Source organism: Macaca fascicularis, chromosome 12 (genome assembly GCF_037993035.2).
Source record: "Macaca fascicularis isolate 582-1 chromosome 12, T2T-MFA8v1.1".
In the NCBI taxonomy this organism is placed as follows: Eukaryota; Metazoa; Chordata; class Mammalia; order Primates; family Cercopithecidae; genus Macaca; species Macaca fascicularis.
The window spans coordinates 137,002,824-137,029,017 of NC_088386.1; the positions used below are offsets into that span (position 1 = coordinate 137,002,824).

At 50.0% G+C, this 26,194-nt stretch overlaps 2 protein-coding genes across 25 annotated transcripts in view; one reads left to right on the top strand and one right to left on the bottom strand.

Annotated features, from left to right (window-relative positions):
* Positions 1–15,282, top strand: part of SNED1 (sushi, nidogen and EGF like domains 1) — a 92,131-nt gene extending 76,849 nt beyond the window's left edge. For 6 of the 17 annotated variants that reach the window (XR_012421676.1, XR_012421674.1, XR_010580191.2 and 3 more), the window contains 5 exons: positions 1,491–1,607; positions 2,089–2,176; positions 6,089–6,172; positions 7,702–7,739; positions 11,546–15,282. Coding sequence is in view for 4 of the 17 variants with exons in the window: in XM_005574857.4 (XP_005574914.3) it covers positions 1,491–1,607; positions 2,089–2,176; positions 6,089–6,172; positions 7,702–7,738 (326 nt within the window). In the remaining 13 variants the exon portion in view is untranslated. Of the gene's footprint in view, positions 1–1,490; positions 1,608–2,088; positions 2,177–3,704; positions 4,016–6,088; positions 6,267–7,701; positions 7,740–11,545 lie in introns of those variants that run through there. The other 11 variants (XR_012421670.1, XR_012421671.1, XR_012421673.1 and 8 more) reach the window with 6 other exon arrangements.
* MTERF4 (mitochondrial transcription termination factor 4) lies at positions 5,848–21,920 on the bottom strand. Of its 8 annotated transcripts, none has more exons than XR_012421681.1 (5): positions 21,862–21,920; positions 19,000–19,498; positions 16,857–17,041; positions 14,036–14,178; positions 10,644–12,220 (listed from the first exon to the last, which is right to left on the bottom strand). XR_012421681.1 is itself a non-coding variant. In XM_065526396.2 (5 exons), the coding sequence occupies exons 2-5, from the start codon at positions 20,759–20,761 to the stop codon at positions 15,704–15,706; spliced, it is 1,086 nt and encodes a 361-aa protein (XP_065382468.1). In that variant the 5' UTR covers positions 20,762–20,816; positions 21,862–21,920; the 3' UTR covers positions 15,143–15,703. The 8 variants fall into 8 exon arrangements, 7 of the variants coding, with proteins under 7 accessions (XP_073866866.1, XP_073866865.1, XP_005574911.3 ...); XM_065526396.2 differs by lacking the exons at positions 10,644–12,220; positions 14,036–14,178 and adding exons at positions 15,143–16,102; positions 20,759–20,816; XM_074010765.1 differs by lacking the exons at positions 10,644–12,220; positions 14,036–14,178 and adding an exon at positions 5,848–8,708.
* Positions 21,921–26,194: the final 4,274 nt, after the last annotated feature.

Consider the following 26,194-nt stretch of genomic DNA (forward strand, 5'->3'; position numbering starts at 1 on the left):
TGGCCAGTTTTGATCAGTGTTGAAGTTGAGTGCATGGTGCTCTTCATGCTTATATGTTGTGGGTTTGAACATTTTCATAATAAAGGGATTTTTTAAAGCCCCAAAACTCATTTTAACCATATCAAGAAAGGCAAAAAGATGGCCAGGCGTGATGGCTCACGCCAGTAATCCCAGCACTTTGGGAGGCCAGGGTGGGTGGATTACCTGTGGTCAGGAGTTTGAGACCAGCCTGGCCAACATGCTGAAACCCCATCTCTACTAAAAATACAAAAATTAGCCGGGCATGGTGGCGGGCACCTGTAATCTCAGCCACTCAGGAGTCTGAGGCAGGAGAATTACTCGAACCCGGGAGGCGGAGGTTGCAATGAGCAGAGATCGCGCCACTGCACTCCAGCGTGGGCGACAGAGCAAGACTCCATCTCAAAAACAAAAACAAACAAACAAAAAAAAGCAAAAAGACAAGGAAAGTCCCAGAGGACAGGGGCAGAGAAAGAAAACCCAAAGTGAACCCAGGAAGGAGGAGCAGCCAGCGGGAGAAACCCAGGGCTCGGAACCGGCAGGGGCAGCAAGGCCTGGGGCGGCCGCATGTGTGGGACAAGCACACGGGGAGGCCTGTGAAGAGTAGAAGAGGAGTGTCGGACAGGGTGGGGGTGCTGGATTGGATGGGCGGGGGAGGCCGGGCCTCACTGTTAGACATGGTGGGGTGGGCACAATTCTTACTCTTTCGTGTTTTTCAACGTTAAGTTAAAAATTAAAACAGGAATCTTGACAAAGCTGAAAAATAATAATCGTAAGGAGAAAAATAAGGACAGAGTGAACACTAAGGGAGAAAGGCCAGGCTGACCCCCTCCTGCGTCACTGCAGACTGCCCAGCTCTTGTGGCCAGCGTGGCGAGGCCACTGCCCAGCTCCTGTGGCCAGCGTGGCGAGGCCGGACTGCCCAGCTCCTGTGGCCAGTGTGGCGAGGCCACTGCCCAGCTCCTGTGGCCAGCGTGGCGAGGCCGGACTGCCCAGCTCCTGTGGCCAGCGTGACGAGGCCACTGCCGGGGACGGGCGGCATCTCTGCACAGAGGGTTGCATTAGAGCCCCAGGAGGGGCCTCAGGATCCAAGCAGCAGAAACCCTGTTCAGGGGCAAAGCCAGCAAGGGTCGGGGTTGGGGAGGGGCCACAGGCCAGTGGAGGCTCAGCACTGAAGGCCCCGCTCCTCCCTCCCTCTCTTCCTCCTCCTTCTCCTCCTCTTTGTTCATCTTCCTTCCTTCCAGTACTGAGGTCAGGGCCAGGCACGCTGCGGTCTGTTTCCTCACCTCTGCTCTCTCTCAACACCTGGGCTGGGACCGCGCTCTAGGGCCCAGAGGCGTTTGGGAGGCCGCAGCACGCCACGGAGGAGTGCACAGCCACCCTGCATCAAGTCAGGTCACTGAGGAAGGGACAGCAACATGTCCATGAGGCAGGCCTGACGAGTGACTAACCTCTCGTGACCTCTGTTTCCAGACGTCCCTGGGAACTGTTCAGAAAACTTCTGTCAGAATGGAGGCACCTGTGTGCCGGGCGCGGACGCTCACAGCTGTGACTGCGGCCCAGGGTTCAAAGGCAGACGCTGCGAGCTCGGTAAGTCAGGGCTTGGCCTCAGGGCGCCCCTTACCACAAAGCCTGTGCCTCGGCCTAGCACTGCTGGGCCACAGCTGGGTTTGCCACGGGAGCCTCCAACCATGAGGTGCCAGACGGGGAGCCTGGTGCACGGGGCTGACCCGAGTCCCCGGGAGCTGTGTTGCTGCCCCAAGCACCAGGATGGGAGGTGCTGCCCGTCACGGGTCATAACACCCACAGCATGCGAGGCTCAGCTGCGGAGGGCTCCCTGACCCAGCCAGAGCAGGTGTCCGGAGAAGGGACTCCCACCTCCACAATACTGACCTGCCCCGGCCTTAGAGGAAGCCAGCTGCAGACCCCCGAGCCCTCTTCCCCGGCCTTAGAGGAAGCCTAAGGGGTTTCGCTACAGACCCCCGGGCCTTCTCTTCAGGCAGGGCCTCTCGGAGGGGCAGGAGGAGCATGTCAGGAGCCCCTGGCGAGCCACTGCCCTTCTTTGTTGCAGCCTGTATAAAGGTGTCCCGCCCCTGCACAAGGCTGTTCTCCGAGACAAAGTCCTTTCCAGTCTGGGAGGGAGGCGTCTGTCACCACGTGTAAGTTGATTTCCACGTGTAAGTTGGTTTCTGTCCTCCGCCTTACCACATTTGTAGTGTGTTTTTTTTGTTTTTTGTTTGTTTGTTTGTTTGTTTGAGACAGAGTCTCGCTCTGTTGCCCAGGCTGGAGTGCAGTGGTGTGATCTCAACTCACTGCAAGCTCCACCTCCCGGGTTTATGCCATTCTCCTGCCTCGGCCTCCCCAGTAGCTGGGACTACAGGTGCCCGCCACCTCGCCCGGCTAATTTTTTTATTTTTAGTAGAGACGGGGTTTCACTGTGTTAGCCAGGATGGTCTCGATCTCCTGACCTCATGATCCGCCCCCCTCGGCCTCCCAAAGTGCTGGGATTACAGGCGGGAGCCACTGTGCCCGGCCAGGTTGTTGCTACTATTATCATCATCTTCATTATTGGTTTGCTTTGAATTGCATGAGTTTCTGCCCCTCAACCTCTCAAAGTGCTGGGATCACAGGCGTGAGCCACCGCGCCCGGCCTGTAGAGTGTGTTCTTGACTCCTCAAAGTGCTTTCTCAAAGCCACCCACCTACCCCTGAGGGGGGACGACAGCTGCAGTCACAGAAGGGACTTGCTTTGATCACCGATTCCCTCCATGTCACAAATTAGGCAGCTGAGGCAGAAAAACTGAATAACTGCCCCAAGTCCATGCAGCTCAGGAGCAGCGGCTGAGAAGAACCCAGGCCCCTGGCCCCCAGTCCACCAGACTTTCCTCCCCACACATCACCCACCCAGACCCCCAGCCCCCAGTCCCCAAGGCCCCAGTCCCCCAGACCTGCCTTCCCACATATCAGCCACCCAGGCCCCTGGCCCCCAGTCCCCCAGACTTTCCTCCCCACACATCACCCACCCAGACCCCCAGCCCCCAGTCCCCCAGCCCCCAGTCCCCCAGACCTGCCTTCCCACATATCAGCCACCCAGGCCCCTGGCCCCCAGTCCCCCGGCCCCCAAGCCCCCAGGCCTTCCTCCCAACACATCACCCACCCAGGCCCCCGGCCCCCAGTCCCCCAGCCCCTAGTCCCCCAGACCTGCCTTCCCACATATCAGCCACCCAGGCCCCTGGGCCCCAGTCCCCCAGCCCCCAGTCCCCCAGGCCTTCTTCCCCGCACATCACCCACCCAGGCCCCCGGCCTCCAGTCCCCCAGTCCCCCAGGCCCCCAGGCCTTCTTCCCCGCACATCACCCACCCAGGCCCCAGGCCCCAGGCCCCCAGGCCCCCAGGCCTTCCTTCTCACACATCACCCACCCAGGCCCCCTGCCCCTAGTCCCCCAAGCCCCCAGGCCTTCCTTCCCACACATCACCCACCCAGGCCCCAGGCCCCTGGCCCCCAGACCTTCCTCCCCACACATCACCCACCTAGACCCCCGGCCCCCAGGCCCCCAGACCTTCCTCCCCACACATCACCCACCCAAGCCCCAGGCCCCTGGCCCCCAGACCTTCCTTCCCACACATCGGCCCAGTGCCCACTGAATGGCAGGGCCAACTGAAGTGACGTTCCTCTCTTCTCTTCCTCAGAGCCCCCTGGAAAAACAAACAGCTCATGAGAATGCCGGCCTCAGTTCTGCCATTAACTCATGATGTGGCCTCAGGCCCCCCATCTCCGAGACAGGCTGTGGAGGGAGAGCTGCCCAGCCCATCTCTTAGAACCTTTCTTGCTAACACTCTAAGTCTGTGGGTTACGCAATCAATTTAGTCAACAGATAACTTACTGAACACCTGCTGTGAGCTGGGCATGGTTCTAGATACTCAGCACACATCAGGAACAGAGCAGACCAAAGCCCTGCCTTCAGGACCCGTTCATTGCAGATGAGGGGACAGACAATGCAGTGAGTGTGTGGTGTGGCAGGTGGTGAGTGCAAAGGGAAACAGGATGAGATGACAGGATGAGACTAGGAGAGCCTGCTGGGGACAGGCAGGGGCTGGTGCAGCAAGAGGGTGCTCACCCTCTTGGAGATGAGAGGGTAAGCCTCCTGGAGAGGGTGATGCTGAACAGACATGGAGGAGGGACATCTGAGGGAAGGACGTTCCAGACAGCCAGAGGACCAGTTACCAAGGCCCCAAGTCAGGAGTGTCCCTGGCATGTTGGGGAAGAAGTGGAGAGTGGTGAGAGGTGAGGGACAGGGAACCTCCAGGGCCATGGAGACCCACAGAAGGACTCTGGTGTTTGTCCGTCATGAAATGGGGAGCTACCAAAGGGTTCTGAGCAGAGGAGTGACATGTTCGATTACACTACTTTGGATGTTCTGCGGAGAATGGGATGTAAACAGGCAAGGGTAGAAGCTTCGTTGGAGCTTGGACGTGAAGCCAGGTGTAACATGTAGCAGGAACACATATGAGATGCTAATCTGTGTTGAGATTTGGGAAGCCGTATTGACAGTCCACTGAATTTGGATTCTGTGCAGTGGCCGTCCGAACCCACAGTATCTACCATCTTCCCGCTGTGCTTAGTTACACCAGTGCCTGCTGGTGACCACCAAGTATCCAACAAGAAGACCCTTCCCGTCCTGAAAGCATTCTGTCCTTTCCCTTTCAACCTATCTGCATATTTCTTTTTTTTTTTTTTTTTTTTTTTTGAGACGGAGTCTCGCTCTGTCGCCGGGGCTGGAGCGCAGTGGCCGGATCTCAGCTCACTGCAAGCTCCGCCTCCCGGGTTTACGCCATTCTCCTGCCTCAGCCTCCTGTGTAGCTGGGACTACAGGCGTCCGCCACTTCGCCCGGCTAGTTTTTTGTATTTTTTTAGTAGAGACGGGGTTTCACCGTGTTCGCCAGGATGGTCTCGATCTCCTGACCTCGTGATCCGCCCGTCTCAGCCTCCCAAAGTGCTGGGATTACAGGCTTGAGCCACCGCGCCCGGCCCTATCTGCATATTTCAAGTGACTTCCTTGTATTTAACATAGAGGTGGGTCTTGCTTGATATCTAGTCTGACAGTCTGGTTTTTATTGGAGTATTTAGACAATTTACATCACCTTCCACATCATGACCAGCGTGGTTGGATTTAAACTTCCATATTGCTATTTGTTTTCTATTTTTCCCATCTGCTTTCTGTTACTTTTTCCCTTTTTCCTGCCTGATTTTGGATTACTTTTTACTATATTTTGTCCAGTTCTCTGGTGGTTCACACTGGGAGGTTAATTCCAGATTCTGTTACTCTTTCATGTCCAGAAAGGGAAGTCTTACCACAGGTTTTAGATCCTAAAGGTTCTACGAGACTTAGCATATGAGTTGGAGCTTTGCCTGCTGAACTCCTTGGATCTCCCTTTTAAACAGCTCTGACATTTGAGAACTTTAACAAAAGACAAAACACCTTCCCATCCATTATTATCTACAAACTTGTAAGAGAGATGGCATGAGTAGGTCCCGTTTTACCTGCAACTGAGACTTAACACTTCAAGAGACTTGCTTGAAGTAGCCTGATGAATAAATGGAAGAGGCAGGAGATGAAATCAGGTCTCCCGTTCTATAATGCCTACGTCGGAATCCTGAATCCCCAATCCCCAGCACTCCTCAAACTTCTCTGTGAAATACCCAGAAAAACAGAGAGGTGAGGTCATACCTTCCCCAGGCCTCAGGCGAAGTGGCCTGCCTCTAGCACTGACATGTCTTTGAAATTTCACGGTTTATTTTTAGTACCATATACTTTGTCAGCGCTCATCAGAATGCACATTCAAATGGGTTTATTTTATGTATATTATTGTACCTCAATAAATTTGTTACAAATCACATGACATTTATGTTAAACATCTTAATACATCAATAGGAGGTAACGTTTCATTCAGAAAATAGCAGCTTTTCCCTCAGACACCTTCAGGGTTACCTGTGGGTTCACATAGCCTAGGTTAAGCAGTTGGCAACATTTTGCTTCACTGTCTGGTTTTACAAAGCTTTCTTGCAACAACAGGTATAAAAGAGTCTACAGAGTTCACCAGGACATCTGCTTCAAAGAGAGCTGTGAAAGCACAAGCCCCAAGAAGACTCCGAACAGGTGCCTCCGGGGAGCAGGCCCATGTCGTGTCCTGCATGGAGCCCACAGGGTGATGGGGCAAGATGCCGTGTCCTGCATGGAGCCCACAGGGTGATGGGGCAAGATGCCGTGTCCTGCATGGAGCCCACAGGGTGATGGGGAAAGATGCCGTGTCCTGCATGGAGCCCACAGGGTGATGGGGCAAGATGCCGTGTCCTGCATGGAGCCCACAGGGTGATGGGGCAAGATGCCGTGTCCTGCATGGAGCCCACAGGGTGATGGGGCAAGATGCCGTGTCCTGCATGGAGCCCACAGGGTGATGGGGCAAGATGCCGTGTCCTGCATGGAGCCCACAGGGTGATGGGGCAAGATGCCGTGTCCTGCATGGAGCCCACAGGGTGATGGGGCAAGATGCCGTGTCCTGCATGGAGCCCACAGGGTGATGGGGCAAGATGCCGTGTCCTGCATGGAGCCCACAGGGTGATGGGGCAAGATGCCGTGTCCTGCATGGAGCCCACAGGGTGATGGGGCAAGATGCCGTGTCCTGCATGGAGCCCACAGGGTGATGGGGCAAGATGCCGTGTCCTGCATGGAGCCCACAGGGTGATGGGGAAAGATGCCGTGTCCTGCATGGAGCCCACAGGGTGATGGGGCAAGATGCTGTGTCCTGCATGGAGCCCACAGGGTGATGGGGCAAGGGCGGCGGTGCTATGGGATGCTGCAGGCCTGCGGGCGGAGCCAGGCAGTCTACTCACCCAGATAGGCAGCCCCTGGCCACCCATGTTCTGCTACGAAACTGTATGTCCATATACGTGCATGTGAGCGTACACAGAGGGGCCCAGCTGGGCATGCCGGGTGCTGGGGGGAGGTCACACGGTGGGTGCTGGGAGTCACTCTGGTTATGCGTACTCACACAGAACACGGTGCTACAATTGGGAAGCACAGGGTGTAACTGACAGCCCTGAGTATTTAATGGCCAACAGAGTGTGTCGCTGTTTACTTTTTATTCACTCACACCCAGGTTCTTTCCCCAAAGGGTTCAAGGTAGTTACAAGAATTACTCCTGTTTGGGATTTACTGAAAGAAGTACCTGAGAATATTATATGCTTTAGAAACCACAGAGTCGAAACCTGTCATCGTCCTCATAGACCAATGAGTAGCCACACGTATTTGTTTGGCATTACCAAGTGTCAGGGCGAGGCCGCAGCCTGCAGCTCACCAGCTGTGCTGCTCAGCCTGCGCCTGTCTCCCGGCTCTTCCCTGGGGTAGCTTTTGCTTGCTTTCTCCCACGTCTGTCCCTCTCTCTCTCTCTCTGACTCACATCCAGCCACGTTTCTAGCCTTGTCACTCCCAAACTACTGCCTCAAGCCAGGCAGGCGCACACAAACTAAAATGCTAATCTCCACAGCGGTGTCTGGACTAATGGTATCCCCCACCCTGGAATGTATGTGAGCTAAAGACAGGATTTCAGCAGGCATCCTGGACCGAGGTAGCTGTAGGATTCAAAGTACACAGTCTTTTTTTCATTAAACAACTTTTCTCTATTTCAGGAAACAAAGTAAGAGTCAGACACTGGAGAAATCTTAAGGTACGTCCCTGCTGCTCCCGCACCACTACCACAGAGCTGCTGGGAAGTGGGGGGCGACTGCCCAGCCCTGGGGCTCTCCGAGTGCCGCTGCCTACTTACTAAGCACTGCTAAAGGAAGCTCGGTCCTGTGCTGCTGTGTTACAGACTCCTGGGCAGGAAGGTTTCAGAATTTCCCAAGGGGAAAAAGACACGAACCTGCTCTGGCCACTGACAAATACATCTTCAGGTGGAAATGAGGCTCTCTGTGAATAGGGGCAAATCCCACTCTTTCTCAAGGGAAACGTGGCCAAGAAACCCCTCGATCAGCTGCAGTGGGAGGAAGAGGCAGGAGGGTGGGCACTTGGAGAGGCTGGAAGACCACCTGGCACCTGGGAGGAGGGGCCACGGGCAGTGGGAGGGCCTGGGCTGCTGAGAAATTCCGGGGGTTCCAGGACAGAGCTAAGACAGTGCCTCCCAGAGCTTGTGAATGGCATTCTGTCAGAACTAAAAATGGGGCAGGGGCCTTGATCACTTAATATTTAGAAAGTCTCAAAGACTGTCTGTCACTAGGAAACTCATCGCTGACACTAGACTCATAGGCATTCATAAATCCTGAAATGAAAGAAACTTTCTAACCTTTTTTGATTAAGCTAGCATTTCCCAAACTCTTTTGGCAACCAAACCCCCATCCTGCCCCTGCCTCCTGCTGCTGCATCTTCAACAACACTGGTATTCTTCACAATGGTTTGCAGAAGACTGGGATAGACCACAGAAAACCATCTACAACCTGTTATCAGTTTCATACTGACTACAGTTTCTTATCAACATGTCACTGTGCATGAAAGATCAATTTCTGGTTGGCCTAGGACAGCTTTGCTACTCACGCCCCTTAAATGAGCCTTCACAGTTCCTCTTCCTGTGGTACAGATGAGAGTGAGGCACCCTTGGGTAACAAGCCACTTCAAAACAGGTCTATGTTTTGTTATATGCCTAAAAAAATAAAGGAGAAATGTGATTCGGAAACCTTTAAAAACGAACAGAAGCAAAAGAGCTTTTCAGGTAAAGGCTCACACACTCCAAAGGAAGAATGTCCACACCACCTGGGGGAAGGCCTGGGCCGGAGCTCCAGAGATGGCTGGAACTTGAGCTCTGAGTTGGCCATGACAGAGGGCATGCATCTGCCTCTTCGGATGTGGAAAGGCTCTCCATAAGAGAGCAGCTGGCAGCGTTCACTTCCTGTTGACTCAAAGGAATCACTTCCTGCTCCCACCTCACCCTCCAAAGACACACACACTAAACACTCCAGGCTTGTAAGCAATTTACTACAGCCGAGCATCACCTAACAATGGAGATGCGTTCTGAGAACTGCTTTGTGAGGTGAGGTCATCTGGGTGAACATCATAGCGCGTACTTAGAACAAACCTAGATGGCGCCGCGTACCGCGCACCTAGGCTGTATGGCAGAGCCTGTGCTCCCGGGTTACACACCACAGCGTGTTACTGAATACTGTAGGCAGTTGTAACACAGTGCCAAGTGTGTGTGTATCTAAACACAGAAAACCTACAGTAAAAATATGGTATAAAAGATAAAAAATGGTACACCTGTGCCGGGCACTTACCATCATTGGAATGTGCAGGACTGGCAGTTGTGCAATAATAAATTAGTTCTTCAATAAGAAATTAACCTTAGCGTACTGTAACTTTTTTACTTTATAACATTTTTAATTTTTACTTTTTAACTCTTTGTAATAACAGCTTAAAATACAACCACACTGTACAGATGTTCAAAACTGTTTTCTATCCTTATTCTAAGTGCTTTTTCTGTTCTTAAAAATTTTGTTTTTTACTTTTTAACTTTTGTTAAAAACTAAGACACAAACACACACATTGGCGTAGGCCTACACAGGGTCAAGATCATCCATGTCACCTTCCTTCACTTCCACATCATGTCCCAGTAACACACATGGAGCTGTCACCTCCTGTGACAATGATTCCTTCTTCTGGATACCTCCTGAAGGACCTGCCTGAGGCCATTTTACAGTTAACTTTTTTTTTTTTTTTGAGACGGAGTCTCGCTCTGTCACCCAGGCTGGAGTATAGTGGCGCTATCTCGGCTCACTGCAAGCTCCATCTCCCAGGTTCACGCCATTCTCCTGGCTCAGCCTCCTGAGTAGGTGGGACTACAGGCGCCCACCACCACGCCCAGCTGATTTTTTGTATTTTTAGTAGAGACAGGGGTTTCACCGTGTTAGCCAGGATGGTCTCGATCTCCTGACCTCGTGATCTGCCCGCCTCGGCCTCCCAAAGTGCTGGGATTACAGGCTTGAGCCACCGCGCCCGGCCAACTTTTTTTTATAGGTAGGAGTACACTCTAAAATCATGATGAAGAGTATAGTAAATACATAAACCAGTAACATCACAAATTATGATCAAGTATTATGTACTGTACATAACTGTATGTGCTAGACTTCTATACACAGGGCAGTGCAATAGGTTTGTATACACCAGCATCACCACAAACACACAAAGAATTCTTCTAGCACTTTGGGAGGCCGAGGTCAGTGGATCACTTGAGATCAGGAGTTTGAGACCAGCCTGGCCAACATGATGAAACCCCGTCTCTACTAAAAATACAAAAATTAGGCATGGTGGTAGGCACCTGTAATCCCAGCTACTCAAGAGGCTGAGGCAGGAAAATCACTTGAACCCCGAAGGCAGAAGTTGCAGTGGGCTGAGATTGTGCCACTACACTACAGCCTGGGCAACTGAGCAAGACCCTCTGTCTCAAAAAAAAAAAAAAGAAAAACAATTTTGTACCATGGCTATGACCTCAGCTCCACTGTAATCTCATGGGACCACTGTCATGCGTGCAGTCCTTCATCATACGGTGCCTAACTGTACTAGAATTAATAATCCACAAACATAATTTGGGTTTGAGATATTTATATGGTGGTAAGTCACCTGAAATATTAATGTATCTTTTTAAAAGCTTGCCTAGCACATCCACTCCCATAAAAACAAATCAGAAACCCCCAACTAATTATCAAATACTGGCTTATAGAACACCTGTTCTTGAAATAATGGAGAAAACACACAAAAAAGCAGGAAACAGAAACACACGCACCCAGACACCTGTCCAAGAACAACATGAGAATTCACTTCAACCCAGAGCAACTTGACGCAGCTGTGCCCTTGGAGAAAAGACCGAGTCATTACTGGGAGGAGGAGGGCAGGGTAGAGGAACAGCCTGTTGATTTCCCATTTAAAAGTTGTAATGCGGCCGGGCGCGGTGGCTCAAGCCTGTAATCCCAGCACTTTGGGAGGCCGAGACGGGTGGATCACGAGGTCAGGAGATCAAGACCATCCTGGCTAACACGGTGAAACCCCGTCTCTACTAAAAAATACAAAAAACTAGCCGGGCGAGGTGGCGGGCGCCTATAGTCCCAGCTACACAGGAGGCTGAGGCAGGAGAATGGCGTAAACCCGGGAGGCGGAGCTTGCAGTGAGCTGAGATCCGGCCACTGCACTCCAGCCCGGGCGACAGAGCGAGACTCCGTCTCAAAAAAAAAAATAAATAAATAAAAAATAAAAAATAAATAAAAGTTGTAATGCTGAGCCCACCTGTTCCTAAAGATGGGGATGTAGTCAGTGGAGGCTGCCCCTCCCCGTGTGCACTGCCATATGGTAGAATCCTGGTGCTCTAAGAACGCAGGGGCCTCTGGATGACAGAGGCCCTGAGGGCCACTGAGAGAAACAGGATGCAGCCCATTTAAAGGAGTGGGAATGCCTATCATTCTCCTCATGCTTCACTTTGTTTTCTCTTCAAAGGATTTAAGACGTTCTTGTTACACTCCACCAACCTCACGAGTTTCTAAAACCCAGGAAGATGAGGTCTAAAAACTGGATGAAAAAGGACACCCTGAGAGAAAAGGTCCTCGCTGGAGTCGGTCCCCTCTGGGACCTCTCTCCTCACGCCTCTAGAAGACAGATGGCCAGGCCTGTGCACACACCAGCCCGCCCTGAGAGTCCCCTCTGGGACCAATCACCTATGAGTCCTGCGATGCATTAAGCAGCCTGTGCCCTCACCCAGGCTGCTGTTCCCGAAGGTGTGGTCTGTGCCTGTGCGGATGGGATGACAGCTGGCCATTCCCCGGGATCAGTGAGGCTGTCAGCCTTGCTTCTGCAGTATTCGGAAACCTGTTCTTACACTCCAAAGCCAGAGAAAGAATTCTGCCTTCGAGGCCTAATAAATTGAGAAGGAACCGTGATGGACCACTTCCAAAACAGAGATGGGGGGCAGCGGCCGAAGGGCAGAGACCAGGTGATGCTGGGAGGAAAGCCGGGTTGCAGACACAGCTGCCCCTGCTCTGGTCCTTCAGCGTGTTTATGATGCTCGTGCAGGTCGACAAGCCATCCTACGGACTAGGACAATTCAGAAGAGGAAATGGTAACACGAAGGTGGAGTTCAGACTCTCAGACAACAGCAGGGCTGGCAGCATTTCTCTGTAAAGGATCAGACAGTAAGTATTTTCAGCTCTGCAGACCAGAGGTCCCTGCGGCTACAGCGCAGACACAGCCACAGGCGTGGAATTGAACGGCTGTGGCAATGTTCCAATAAAAACTTATTTACAATAACAGGTGGGGGCCAGAGTGGCCCACGGGCCGTATTTGGTGAACCCTGTTCTATGAGACCACCCAGGCTTCAGCCTTCAACAGTGGAAGCCATCCCTGAATGACAAGTCACAAGGGCATCAAAGACCCCTGAATTTTCATGGAAAAAGCTATCCAGACCCCTACTTGGAAAGCTAAGGCACACTGCCGCGAAGCAGCAAGGACGCCTTACAAGTCTCAGTGCAACAGAAACAGACACCTGGGCTGGGCTGGACAATGTTTAAGGTTCCTTTTAGTCCATGACTCGAGTTAATACTGTTTTAGGCTATCGGGTAGTAAACACGATCTTAGACATCCCCATCTTCAGAAGCAGGACAGTGCGGCACCTCAGCACACCCGCTTCCCACCGTGCTGCAGAGCAGCTGTCTTCCCCTGCCAATGTTTCAACCAGAGCAGCCGATCGCACCCCTTCTCGTGTTGAGCCTCACGATGGCTGACCCAGCGGGAAAGCCGGCGCCCTGCCGCACCGCCCTGACTGCAGAGCCAGCATTCCAGCCACAGAGGGCCTCCTTCCTTTCATCTTTTATAAAAATGTGTTTTGAAGAGTTAGAGTATATTTTAGGCTTTTTATCTTTATTAAAATTTCATGTGCATGTGTCTGTGTATTCTGCAATTTGTCATTTTCAGAAGGAAGGAACAGGCAATTCGAGAAGTCTCACCTTCACCCCCGAACTGCTCCCCAGTCTCCAGACCCTCTTGAGAGCCGAAGGTGGAGCTCAGTGAAGGGTCTTGAGCTCAGTGAAGGGTCACTGGGTGAACTGAGAGAAAACCACGTTCAGAAACACGTACTGCGGACTTCCTGCAGCCGTGGGACCCGTCATTGTTTGTCCATGTAAGCTACAGCATTACTAGCAGATGCTAAGATCGAGTGATATCACTGGAAAAGTAGGTGAATCTACTAGGAAACTTTCTACTCCCTACTAGGACCTCAAACCCCTCAGCCACACAGCAAATGCCAATATGCTCCCGTGTTAGCTTAGAAGCCTTTGTGTCAACGAGAACTGGCTCCTGAGTCCCAAGCTTGGTGCTGTGCTGTCACAGGACTCGTCTGTTGGGATGTTTTACACATTAAATATCTAGTAAAAAGACTTCCCGGTGCTCAGGAATTACAGTTCGTTCTTGAAACATTCCAAAGAGGCCACCACAGCGTTTCCCACGTGGCTTCTTTTAAAAACTCAAATGGCTTCCTTGAAAATACTCAAAGTCCACCCAAGGACATTAGTAATAACAGAATCAGAAAACTGTCAGGAGCATAAAGATTTATTTCTGTATCAAAATGAAAGAAGCAATCATGAGTTGCTGAATTACCCATTTGCTAATGAAACTGGGATGGACTGATCATCTAACCAAGTGCAGATAGAGGATTCTACTTAGTCCTCTGATCGGGCACAAGAACAGCAGCCTAGGTTCTGGGAAGAGTGGCAGTGACCGGGATGCCACATGGAAGAGAAAATGAAAACACTGGCACAGTGAAATGTCTCATTTCCAAACAGTTTTGCCTATGGCCAAGCAAGGCAATAAAGACAAACTCTCCCTTTTCCCCATTGCATGTGGGCTACCAGGTACAAGTAAGGGAATCTTTGCTCTGCCCACTGTCCTCCAGTGGAGAACCCAACAGGCAAGGGCCCCACTCAGGTGTCAGCTCACCTCCTGCACCTCCCCTTAGCAGGAACTCCTTCCACTGGCAAGCGACTCTGACTCAGCTGTGGCGATGTGGAGGGAGTCACCGAGCTGCTTTTCTTTTGCAAAACAAGTCTTTTTCTTTGCAGTCACACTCTAAGACAAGGCTGCTGGAGAAAACAAAAGCACCTAGACTTCAGTGCCAAATCCCCACAATAGCATGCAGCTCACACCTACCAAGGGTAGTCCAGTGCATAGGGGAAAGGAACCCTGCTGAAAAACCAGCTCCTTATTTTTCTTGTAAATAAAATAATACTATCCTAAGTCCATTTACCATCTGAAGTTGTCACGAGTGAACAGTCACATTACTTTATTGGACCAGGCCTTAGATGAGTTTCTCAGGCTCAGCACTGACATTTTGGGCCGCATCATTCTCTCTTGTGGGGCCATCCTGTGCACTGTAGGATGTTTTATAACATTCCTGGCCTCTACCCACTAGAATCTACCAGATCCTAGAATCTAGTCGATCCTAGAATGCTACCAAGGAGACTTGAATTTTGGTCCTATCATCAAAAATGCTCTCTGCATCAATCCTATGCCAGTTTCCCCTAAGGAGGGGCTAACTGGAATGTTCTAGGATGTACCAATCCTCCAGGACCCTCTTAGAGCTCATGGCATCAGAGACAGGCCTCTACCTCAGGGATCATCCCTGGCTTACATCAAATTCCTCTTCTCTGTTCCCAACACTTCAAACTGTTCTTTGGACTCACTGAGTTCCCTAAGGTGACACACCCCCCCACCCCCACCTTGGGGGTCATGGAGCGCTCCCTGTGGCCCTGGTTCAGCCCACCTGCTCCATACCCTGTGCTCTTCTCTGGTTCTTGAAGCCGTCTGTAACCAGGGCAGGGGAGATAACTGTATGGAACCATTCCCTGGCCTCCACCTGCTCCAGCACTCTCCAGGCCAGCACAGTCTACAGGGCCGGAGACACCAGGCCTGGAAGTGACCACTGGCCAAGAGCTGACATAAAAGCCAACCTCCCCAAACAGGAAGGGCCTGTTCTTCACAAAGATAAAGAAAACTGCCACAATGTTCTGCTGGCCTTAGGAAGCCTGCAAAATTAACCAATACATCACGAATCAACTTCCTTTTATTCTGCTGTACACTGAATGCCATCACGAAGCAATAGACTTTTGGATTAAAAACAAGTATTTCTGTGGAAAGCCTGCTACATGTTTTCATAAAATAAAGTGCTATGATGTACTAAAACCTCACATTGCCTTCTCGTAATTTTATTTTTATCACTAGAAGGAAATATAAAGTGATTCCTGAACCAGAAGAATGAACCCCATCTTCCAACTGTCACAGAATTATCACCAACATATTCAAAAGAGAAAAAAATAAAACCAAAGGTTGATGTATTGAGTGCCCTTGATTTGAAGAGCTCAAAGTAAGTGTTCTATTCAGGATGGGACAGGGCCTTCCTCACAGACACCTGACAACAGATCAAACGTGCATTTCCTGTTTCCGGTTTGGTTTGCTCTGTCTGCCTCTCAGGTGACTTATAATTTTTTTCATCAAGAGACCAGTTTTAGAATAAAAAATAACTTAAGAAGATTCAAGTAAAGGACCCAAAAGCTTTAAGAGAATGAAAAGCTTCCTTGGTATCTCTGGGCCCTTGCTCTAGGCCTTCCATCATAGCTGTTCCTCCTCGTCGTCCTCATCCTCATCATCATCCTCCGCCTCGTCGTCCTCCTCATCATCTTCATCCTCATCTTCATCCAGACTTGCCCTTTTGTCATCAGATGTGCTGCTGTCAGACTCCTCCTCCTCCCGAGCCAGGAGCTTCTTAAAAACCTCAAACTCCTCAAGAGAAGAACAGGCTGTCCTGGCCAAAAACTCGGCTTCTGAAACTCTGAAAATGTCCTTGACCAGTGGGTTAGGGATCTGTGTCTGCCCCTTCTTGTCAGGGGTTTGGTACCGTCCCAGTCGCTCCAGGTAAATGTGTCTCTGCTTAATCTTGGTTAGTGAATACTGCAAGTACTCACTCTTCACAATGTCTGGATGCTTAACTCCCATCCTGAAGTACGCGTACTGGAAGACACAAACACACCCAGGAGTCCCAGATACAGAGTCCTGAGACCTATCACTCTGTAAACCATATAAACTTCAGCTGGACAAAAGGATTCAAAAATAATTGCCTCATTGGTGACAGCAGAATACCCACTCTAGGAGACTGACATTTGTGTGACAGAGGGCAGTTTCAAAACACTTTCGAATTCATCCTGAGAAACACGGAGCAGGAAATAAAGGGGCAGGAGGGAGAAGGGGCAGGAGGGAGAGGTGGTATTTTTCTTTAAACAGGGAAGGAAAAGAATGAATATGGAAAGAACAGGCAAAACATTCAGAAAACATCTAGAAATTCCACCTAAGTTGTCATAATTGTTACTAAAAAGTTGGACAACTGTTAAAATTACATTTTCAAAATCAACATGCAAAACCAATTCTGAGGACAGGACGGTTTCAGCTGTTTTAAAATTAGCTATTTCAGACTCCCCACTTAGACTCTCAGAATAGGACTGGATCATTCATTATTAATGGCAGAAAAGTTGAAGAATAGGTTTGATCTGTAATAAATTAAAGAACCAGAACCAAATTTTCTTTGGCTGATGTACGCAGAGAATCTAGTCTTTCACTTCCTCCACTCAAATGAGGTGTCTGAGGCTTCTTATCCATATAACTGAGCCTTACTACATTTGAAAAACCTGAAAAACTTGCTGTTACTACAGTAATCATGCTATCAGTCATTCTCACCTGAAACCACGCTAAAGTTATCAGTCATTCTCACCTGAAACTTGTATTCCAGTTGACCCAGGTCCTCTCGAAGAACAGAGGGGCAACTGTGCAAAATCTTGGTGACTTGCTGTGCCGTGAAAAGGCACTTCTCCTTGAGAAGCCTGACAGTGTCATTAATGTCCTGCTGACGCATGGTGAAAATTTCAGGGCAACAGTAAAGCACCCTCTTTAATTTCCCTGCAGAACATTCAAAAAAGGCAAGCACATAATTTCAGGATACTCCAGAAACCCAAGGAGCTAGCTGCACCCAATTTAAGTCCACATTTAAAAACAAACAAGGATCCTCTCCTTCCACAGAGCAAGTGGCAATTTCAGATCTAACTTCCCAGAAGCACCATGGAAAGGATCCATCTCCCCACCGACTTCCTGACACTCCTCAGACTCACCAGCCTGCCTCCCTGTGTTCCTGCTTTATTCTGGCCTCCCACCTGAAAGGTGCCAACTTTGTATTTTGGGTCTCCTCTTGCCCTCCTCACTTGGAAAATAATTTCCCAGGCATTTACTGGAAAGATCAGAGAGTAACATGGGAGGAACCGTATTTGGGGTTTGGGTTGATGTTTCCTTCTATAATACAATAGTCATCGAAGCATTCACAACTAACATTCTCAAGCTGAACTCAATGAAAAGGAGTTTCATCATCATCCTAACAGTAATAACAACAACAGTAATCATGAGGACACACACCACCAACGCTGACGTCCTGGTTACCAGGGTCACCATATATCCTCTCCCAGCCAGGGCGCCTTGAGTGAAAGAGGCCCTATTAAAACTGCACTAACGGTGTAAACAGGGACTATTCCAGGCCTTCCTAGGGATAGCTGAGCAAAATTCAGTAATTGGAAACTTAAAGTCAACTACTTAAACTATTAATTAAAATTTTCCTAACATTTGAGTTAGTGATTATCTCAGTGTGTGAGGAATTTCAGGAGTTTAGGTTTATCTTCATCTCTTAAGGCTGTACTGAGTTTGCTAATTAATAACCACTGCACATAATGTATTTAGACTTTTAGATTACACTGTAAGAGAGAATCTGTTAAGAAAAATATACAAGGTTACCTTTTTCTTATCTTCTAGAGAAAGAGGCCTGTAGAGATGCTGTGAAATGGTGGGTCCTAAACCTTCCACCCCTGCCTCAAAAAAAAATCTTACCAGGAAGAGTCAATCATGCAAAGAAGTAATAGTGTAACTCCTCTGGTCAAAGTGGGTAAGGGTCCTTGGAGACCCCCAACTCCTCCAGAAGGCCCTTAAAGAGATTCAAGGAACTCTGAGCATCCTTGAGATGTGAATATTGTTGGAGGCAGGAGTGGAAGGTAAGTGGAAGGGAAGGTTACTCCACCAGTTTCCCAGGAACCTGGCAAGATCTCTCATGTTCTACAGTAAATCTAAACACTCGGCTGGAATCTGTCTTTACAAGAGATGTTGGTTTGACATCACACCACAGAGACAGAGCCCTAAGACAATTTCATGTTGATTTAAACATCAAATGTTATATGTACATATATTTATCAACATCACATATCAGCATCAACCCACTGAACACATACCATGTACCCACCACAGCAGTAGGTGCTAAAGACCCCACAGTGAACAAGGCAGACAAGAGTCTCTGCTCTGGCACTCAATTTTTCCTTCTAGTCTTAACTCCTCCTTCCCTCTCGAAATGTATTCTGCACAGGCGGCCACTCCTACTCCTCACCTCCAAGCCGAATTATACATTCCTCTCCAGGAACACTGACATACTCAGAAAGCTTCCCTAATCCATCTCACCTTAGGCTGTTCTTTCCCCAACTCTGGCTCCTCTCACATTATATAACATTTTTTTTTTTTTTTTTTTGAGACAGAGAGTCTTGCTGTCACCTAGGCTGGAGTGCAGTGGTGCCATCTCAGCTCACTGCAACCTCCGCCTCCTGGATTCAAGCGATTCTCATGCCTCAGCCTCCCAAGTAGCTGGAATTACAGGCACGTGCCACCATGCCCAGTTAATTTTTGTATTTTTAGTTGAGTCAGGGTTTCGCTATGTTGGCCAAGCTGATCTTGAACCCCTGACCTCAAGTGATCTGCCTGCCTTGGCCTCCCAAAGAGCTGGGATTACAGGCATGAGCCACCGCACCCAGCCAAAATGCATCTTCTTGTACCTTCTCCAAGCCCAAGCTTTCGCAGGTAACTGGAGCGCTTCCTCATTTGCATAATAGGCAGTTTCAATAACTGGGGACTTTTCTTCAAGACCACATACACAGGCTCTGGATTCAGACCCAAGAGAATAAATTCTGAAATGATGTCCAGCAACTGTTGAAGACTGGCACCTGGTCGTATACTGAGCAATTCATTAATATGGGCATTGCTGAAACCCATGTCCAGGAGGGAACTGATGACCCTCTCTAGCTCCAAGGACCCTTGTTCCACAGGAGTCCTCTGCTTCTCGAGGAGGCACTGAACACGATTCCTCCTGCACTCTGGTTCCTGCACATAGTTATTGGATCTAACACAAGATAACTCCTCAGTGACCCCTCCATTGGAGGCTGTAGTCAGTTTGCGCAACAAGGAAGCTGTCATCCTTCTCTGTTCTCCAAGATGAGGAGTCTGCCTAGCCATCCAGGCCCAGGTGAGGGGGATCAGGCGGTGCCAATCAAGGACCTGTAAGACACAGGACCAAAAGACAATTAATTCCTCACTATCCCAGTGTAATGGACACCACAAGACCTTTGAGCCAGAGTACTTACTGCCTTGGTTCCACACAAACATACAGTTTTTAAAGCAATCTGCAAAATCATATCTGAACTTAAGCTACAGAGAAGGAAGCTCACATAGAGAGAACAGGGTACTTCAAGGTCACAGAGATGGGAGTCAAACAGGTACAATATTGTTAGCTTTTGTAGCTTTAAGGACGGAAGCAGAGACATGGAGGAAGAGGGAAAAACCAGGTCACCTGGTCATGTGTGCCAGAAAAGACTGGACCTCAGACTGCTTTCCAGATTCATGTTCTTAAATTCATTCCACGAGAAGAATCTTGTGGGATAGAGTTGGCCCTTGAACAACAAGAGTTTGAACTGCTCGGATCCACTTATATGTGGATTTTCTTCCACCTCTGCCACCCTTGAGACACCAAGACCAAACTCTCCTCTACCTCCACGTCAGCCTAAAGACCTTATGAGGATCTACTTCCTCTTAATGAATAGTAAATACATTTTCTCTTAGGATTTTTGTTTGTTTTTTGAGATGGGGTCTCACTCTGTTGCCTAGGCTGGAGTGTAGTGGTGCAATCATGGCTCACTGCAGCCTTGACCTCCCCAGGCTGAGGTGATCCTCCCACCTCAGCCTTCTGAGTAGCTGGGACTACAGGCGCACACTACACCCTGCTAATTTTTGTATTTTTTGTAGAGACGGGGTTTTGCCCTTATGGTTTTCTTAATAACGTTTTCTTTTCTCTAGCTTATGTTAAGAACACAGAGTGCAGTAGATAAACACGGTATGTGTTAACGGACTGTTTATGTTGCCGGTAAGACTTCCAGTCATGAGTAGGCTATTAGTAGTTGAGTTTTAGAGAAGTCAAACATTATACACTGATTTTCAATTGGTGTCGGGGCGGTCTGGTGCCCCTAACTCCTGTGTTGTTCAAGGGTCACAGTAGTTAGTCAACTTGCATACACAATTCCAGTTGACTCAGAAGTCTTCAGCTGTTCAGGATGGTGCTTAACAAACTATGCACAAATCATCCAGGCACTCTAAGCCAGCAGTCTTCAACCTTTCTGGCACCAGGGACTGCCTTCAAGGAAGACAGTTTTTCCACAGACTGCTGAGGGGTTTCAGGATGATTCAAGCACATTACAGTTGTTGTACACTTTATTTCTATTATTTTCACGTTGTAATAGAAGATGAAATAATTATACAACTCACCATAATGTAGAATCACTGGGAGCCCTGAACTTGTTTTCCTACAACCAGAAGGTCCCATCTGGGGGTGATGGGAAACAGTGACAGATCATCAGGCATTAGATTCTCATAAGGAGCAGGCAACCTAGATCCTCAAAGGCGCAGTCCACAATAGGGTTCGCGCTGCAGTGAGAGTCTAAGGCGGCTGGTCTGACGGGAGGCGGAGCTCAGGCTGCAATGCCAGCGAGGGGAGCGGCTGTAAATGCACACCAAGTTTGGCTGGCTCACTCGCCGCTCACCTCCTGCTGTGCAGCCTGGTTCCTAACAGGCCAGGGACCGGTACCGAGGGTTGGGGAACCCCTGCTCTAAACCCTTCACATCGGTCCCAACCCCTTCTCCAGCGTCGACTGTCGCCCCGGGGCCAGCCTGCCAAGCCCATGGCTGCTCTCCAGCCTCCCCTGTCCAGATGCTCCCTCCGCCAGGAACACCGGGCAGTCGCTGGGCTCAGCGGGCGCAGCCCGGGAAACTGGGCTTGAGCCTAAAGACCTTTATGCGGATTCCGCTTCCTCTTAATGAATAGTAAATACATGTTACCTTCCTTGTGAAGTTCAAACTCTTGTTCAAGAGTCAACTCAGGCCGGGCGCGGCGGCTCACGCCTGCAATCCCAGCACTTTGGGAGTTCGAGGCGGGTGGATCACCTGAGGCCAGGCGTTAGAGACCAGCCTGGCCAACACGGTGAAACGCCGTCTCTACTAAAAATACAAAAATTAGCCGGGCATGGCGGCGGGCGCTGGTAATCCCAGCTACTCGGCTGAAGCAGAATTGCTTGAACCCAGGAAGCGGAGGCTGCGGTGAGCCGAGATCGCGCCACTGCACTCAAGCCTGGCGACAGAGCGAGACTCTGTCTCAAAAAAAAGAAAAAAAAAAAAAAAAAAAAAGTCAACTCTATACCCCACAAAAATTGAGCAGAGCCACGGGTCCAGGATGCCAAAACCAGGTCACCGTGCACGGACCTCCAGAAGGGCTCCACGACCTGGCCGTGAAACACCCGGCGGCCGCGGTTCCTCTGCGTCGCTGCCCGCCCATCTGCCACCTGGAGAAGCCCCCGCGCCCAGCGCGACCTCACCTGACGGCCCAACGCAGCCATGGCGCGGAGGAGATGGCGACAGCTACGGCGCCGGAAGCAGCCGTCCTCCCCGGTCCTTCACTTCCGGCCCCCGGTCCGTCACCACCGCAGTTCCCAGCGCCAGCGCGGTGCTGGTGGATCGTGGTTCCGGCCCGTAGCTGTGCTGAGCCCTCACGACCCCGCGGGGCTCGGGTGTCCCGGGGCCGCCCCTCCGCAAAGCTGGGAGGCCGGAGTCGCGCCCGTCACCGCCCCGCCGCCTCTGCCGCGGCCTCAGTCCTCGGGGGCGTCGGCGTCCGGTCGTTCCCGTTGCACTGCCCGTGTCCCGCTTCGCAGAGCTCTGGGCTGGGTGAACGAATGGGTCGTCCTGGCCCACACTCGTGTTTCAGGTGACCTGAGAATTCCTCTCAAGAGGACGGGTAGATACAGGGAGAGGGGAACTGGTTCCTTGCTTCAGGAACTTCACCCGAGAGCGCAGAAATCCTTCCCGAGGCAGGAAAAACGGATTCCGTTCCAGATAGAGATATTTAAGGTTTCATTGTGTAAAAATCTGTATTCACCGTGAACAGCGGGGCCACCTACGCACAAAAAGAAGTCTTTACCGCTTTTATTTCTTTTTTACTCTCAGCCAGTGGAAGATGAGAATTTGCCGTTTTTAAAAGACCCAAGTAAAATGACAGGAATTATGGGACATTTCCCTTTATAAGCAAGAGCCTTCCCAACTTAGAGGTCTGGTTCCCTGTTAGGATGAAATACAGTAAAGTTACAGCCCAAAGTGTATTCATTCTTAAATTTCCTCTCTCGACATGTTTAAGGATAAGAGCGTAGGCATCTTTCAAAAGGTGATGTTTGTGAAGAATAAAAAGGTGTGCTTTCTCAGCTGCCTAAATCCTGCCACCAAAGCCTTAATTTATAAGCATTTCTTGTTTTATCCACTTCATTCTGGACTGACATAAAGGATTTGATTCTTGGATGGGTACACATTTACATATCTGCTCTGCGCCAGGCACGGAGTTGGGTGCTAAACTGTTTCTGTAAAACTATCTTTTTTTTTTTTAGTAGAGACGGGGGTTTCACTGTGTTAGCCAGGATGGTCTCGATCTCCTGACCTCGTGATCCGCCCGTCTCGGCCTCCCAAAGTGCTGGGATTACAGGCTTGAGCCACCGCGCCCGGCCAGTTATTCTTTTTATTTTTATTTTTTTATTTTTTGAAACGGAGTCTCGCTTTGTCGCCCAGGCTGGAGTGCAGTGGCGGGATCACAGCTCACTGCAAGCTCCGCCTCCCGGGTTTACGCCATTCTCCTGCCTCAGCCTCCCGAGTAGCTGGGACTACAGGCGCCGCCACCTCGCCTGGCTAGTTTTTTGTATTTTTTAGTAGAGACGGGGTTTCACCGTGTTAGCCAGGATGGTCTCGATCTCCTGACCTCGTGATCCGCCCATCTCGGCCTCCCAAAGTGCTGGGATTACAGGCTTGAGCCACCGCGCCCGGCCAACTATCTTTTGACAAAAGGATTATATCAAAGAAAAGGAAGGTTCCAATCTGTGTAGAACTAAAGAATTGGTTTCTTTGGCAGTGTGCAAGTGGCCCACGCCTGTAATCCCAGCACTCTGAGAGGCTGAGGTAGGAGGATCACCGGGCTCAGGAGTTCAAGACCAACCTGAGCAACATAGGAAAACCCTGTCTCTACAAAAAACAAAAACTAGCCGGGAGCAGTGGCCTGCACCTGTAGTCCCAGCTACTCAGGAGCCTGAGGTGGGAGGATCACTTGAGTCCACGAGGTTGAGGCTGCAGTGAGCCGTGATTGCACCACTGCACTCCAGCCTGTGTAACAGAGCAAGACCTTGTCTCAGAAGAAAAAAAAAAAATTGGTTGCTTTTGTTGTTACTGTAATTTTCTTCTCAAAATACTTAGCTGTCAACATCTCACAATAAATTGTGTTACTGCTACACCAAAAGCCTAAGAAAATCCCATGAGCCACGCCAACTCCCTGGAAAGAATCAAGGAACCTGAACAGGTTATCTAGCTCTAGAAATAAAATGACAGCTGGGACACAGGGATTACTATGAAAAATTGACATGAGGCCAGGTGCGGTAGCTCACGCCTGTAATCCCAACACTGGGAGGCTGAGGTGGGCAGATCACCCAAGGTCAGGGGTTTTAAGACCAGCTTGGTCAACATGGTGAAACCCCGTTCTCTACTAAAAATACAAAAATTAGCCAGGCATGGTGGCGGGCACCTATAGTCCCAGCTCACTCAGGAGGCTGAGGCAGGAGAATCGCTTGAACCTGGGAGGTGGAGGTTGCAGTGAGCCAAAGTTGTGCCATTGTACTGCAGCCTGGGCAACAAGAGCGAAAAGTATGTCTCAAAAAAAAAAAAAATTGACATCACCTTCAGTCTTGTGTGAAAACTTTGCTCTTTTGAACCATACTTTAAAAATATGTAGTGGGCTGGGCACAGTGGCTCATGCTTGCAATCCTAGCGCTTTAACAGGCTGAGATGGGTGGATAACCTGAGGTCAGGAGTTCGAGACCAGCCTGGCCAACATAGTGAAATCCTATCTCTGCTAAAAATACAAAAATTAGCCGGGTAACGTGGTAATGCACACTTGTAATCCCAGCTACTTGGGAGGCTGAGGCAGGAGAATTGCTTGAACCCAGGGGATGGAGGTTGCAGTGAGCCGAGATTGCACCATTGCACTCCAGCCTGGGCGACAGAGTGAGACTCCATCTTAAAAAAAAAAGAAAAAAGAAAAAAAATGGAGTGGAAAAATTGTCAGCCTCAGCCTCAGAACTTTCCTCTCTGGGTTCTTTCTGCAAAGAACATTTGCAAAATACCAGACCTTCCACTGCCATCAAGTCAGATGAGCTTTAATTATTGTTTCTTATAAAGAAATAACAGTTCTTGGAAAGCTGGGACTTCGCATTCTCAACCCATTAAACACCTCTCTGAAAACACCATTCTGGCTAAGCGCGGTAGCTCACGCCTGTAATCCCAACACTTTGGGAGGGCGAAGTGGGTGGATCACGAGGTCAGGAGTTTGAGACCAGCCTGGCCAACATAGTGAAACCTCATCTCTACTAAAAATACAAAAAATTAGCCAGGCATGGTGGTGGGCACCTGTAATCCCAGCTACTTGGGAGGCTGAGGCAGGAGAATTGCTTGAACCTGGTAGGCGGAGGTTGCAGTGGGCCGAGATCGCACCATTGCACTCCAGCCCAGGTGACAGTGTGAGACTGTCTCTAAATAAATAAATACACACCATTCTATAACATCCTCTGTGTTATAAGCATCATAAACACTACAAAGTAGAGTTCTTAAAACATCAGAAAACTCATTTGAATTCTGAAGAGTAAACATCACTGACTTTACTACACACCTCTAAAACCCTTGTACCTTTAATGTCCCTGATAGAGAAGGATCCTCCTCCCACAACTCCCTACCAGCTCCTTCAGTCACTCGTGGAGGCAGCGAGGCTCAGGCAGCACTTTCTGAAGAAAGGGATGGCAATATCCCATATCCTACTAGATGGGACTAAAATTTGCTCTGATCATCCTAAAACAGTTGAGTGCCTCCTAAATAACCACTAGAAATAGCTCAGAACCACGCTGGGGGCAGCCTGGCCCCCAGGCAGCTTCCAGAGGGTTCTGGGCAGGAGTCTCAGAATGTGGAAAAACAGCCTGCAAGTGATGACACGTGGGAAAAGGGTGGGGGTTTAGGTTTTGGGTTTTTTCCTACTGTCTCAGCAGGGAACAAAAAATGAAAGGTTCTGCTCTCACCTCTAGCTGTGCCCTCCTCTCTAACACAGACGTGAAATAAAACAATTGTAAGTATTTGACCTAGCCAAGTCTGTCTGAGGGGGGATGGACTGGAGCCTAAGAGAGGGAAGCAGCCAGCTGAGTGTCTGAGAAACACCCTGGGACCTGAGCAGCCCTGAGGAATGGAATAGACAGGGCTGGAGCCCCTCACATAGACCAGAGGCGGGGGCTGGGTCAGGAAACCCCTCACGTGGACGGAGGTGGGAGCTGGCTAGCCATGGGATGTTTGGGGACTGCTGGCAGTGAGCCAGTCACATGTTGACAGCAGAGTCTTGCTACAGAGCCCAGACAGAAGGGAGGTCCCTGAGAACACCACCCTTCCCAGTCTAACCAGATGGGAGTAAGCTTCAGAGCCCTAGACCCACCCCTGGCAGGGCCTGCTTGCAAAAGGAACCCCAGAATGGCCAAGGCTAGACTTCTCTCCAGCTGTGGCAAGTGGGGTGCACAAATGGAAAAATGAGGAAATCAAGCATTTCTCACATTTAGCACACGGGAACAGTTCACAACATCCAAGTCAGGA

Bases quoted from the DNA above. Each gene is read 5' to 3' on its own strand.
- MTERF4 (XM_005574854.5), bottom strand. From the start codon at position 21,882: ATGGCTGCGTTGGGCCGTCAG. The intron at 19,499-21,861 runs GTGAGGTCGCGC...TGTGTCTTACAG, and splicing joins TGGCTGCGTTGGGCCGTCAG to GTCCTTGATTGGCACCGCCT. The intron at 16,103-16,856 runs GTGAGAATGACT...TGTGTCTTCCAG, and splicing joins AACTGGAATACAAGTTTCAG to TACGCGTACTTCAGGATGGG.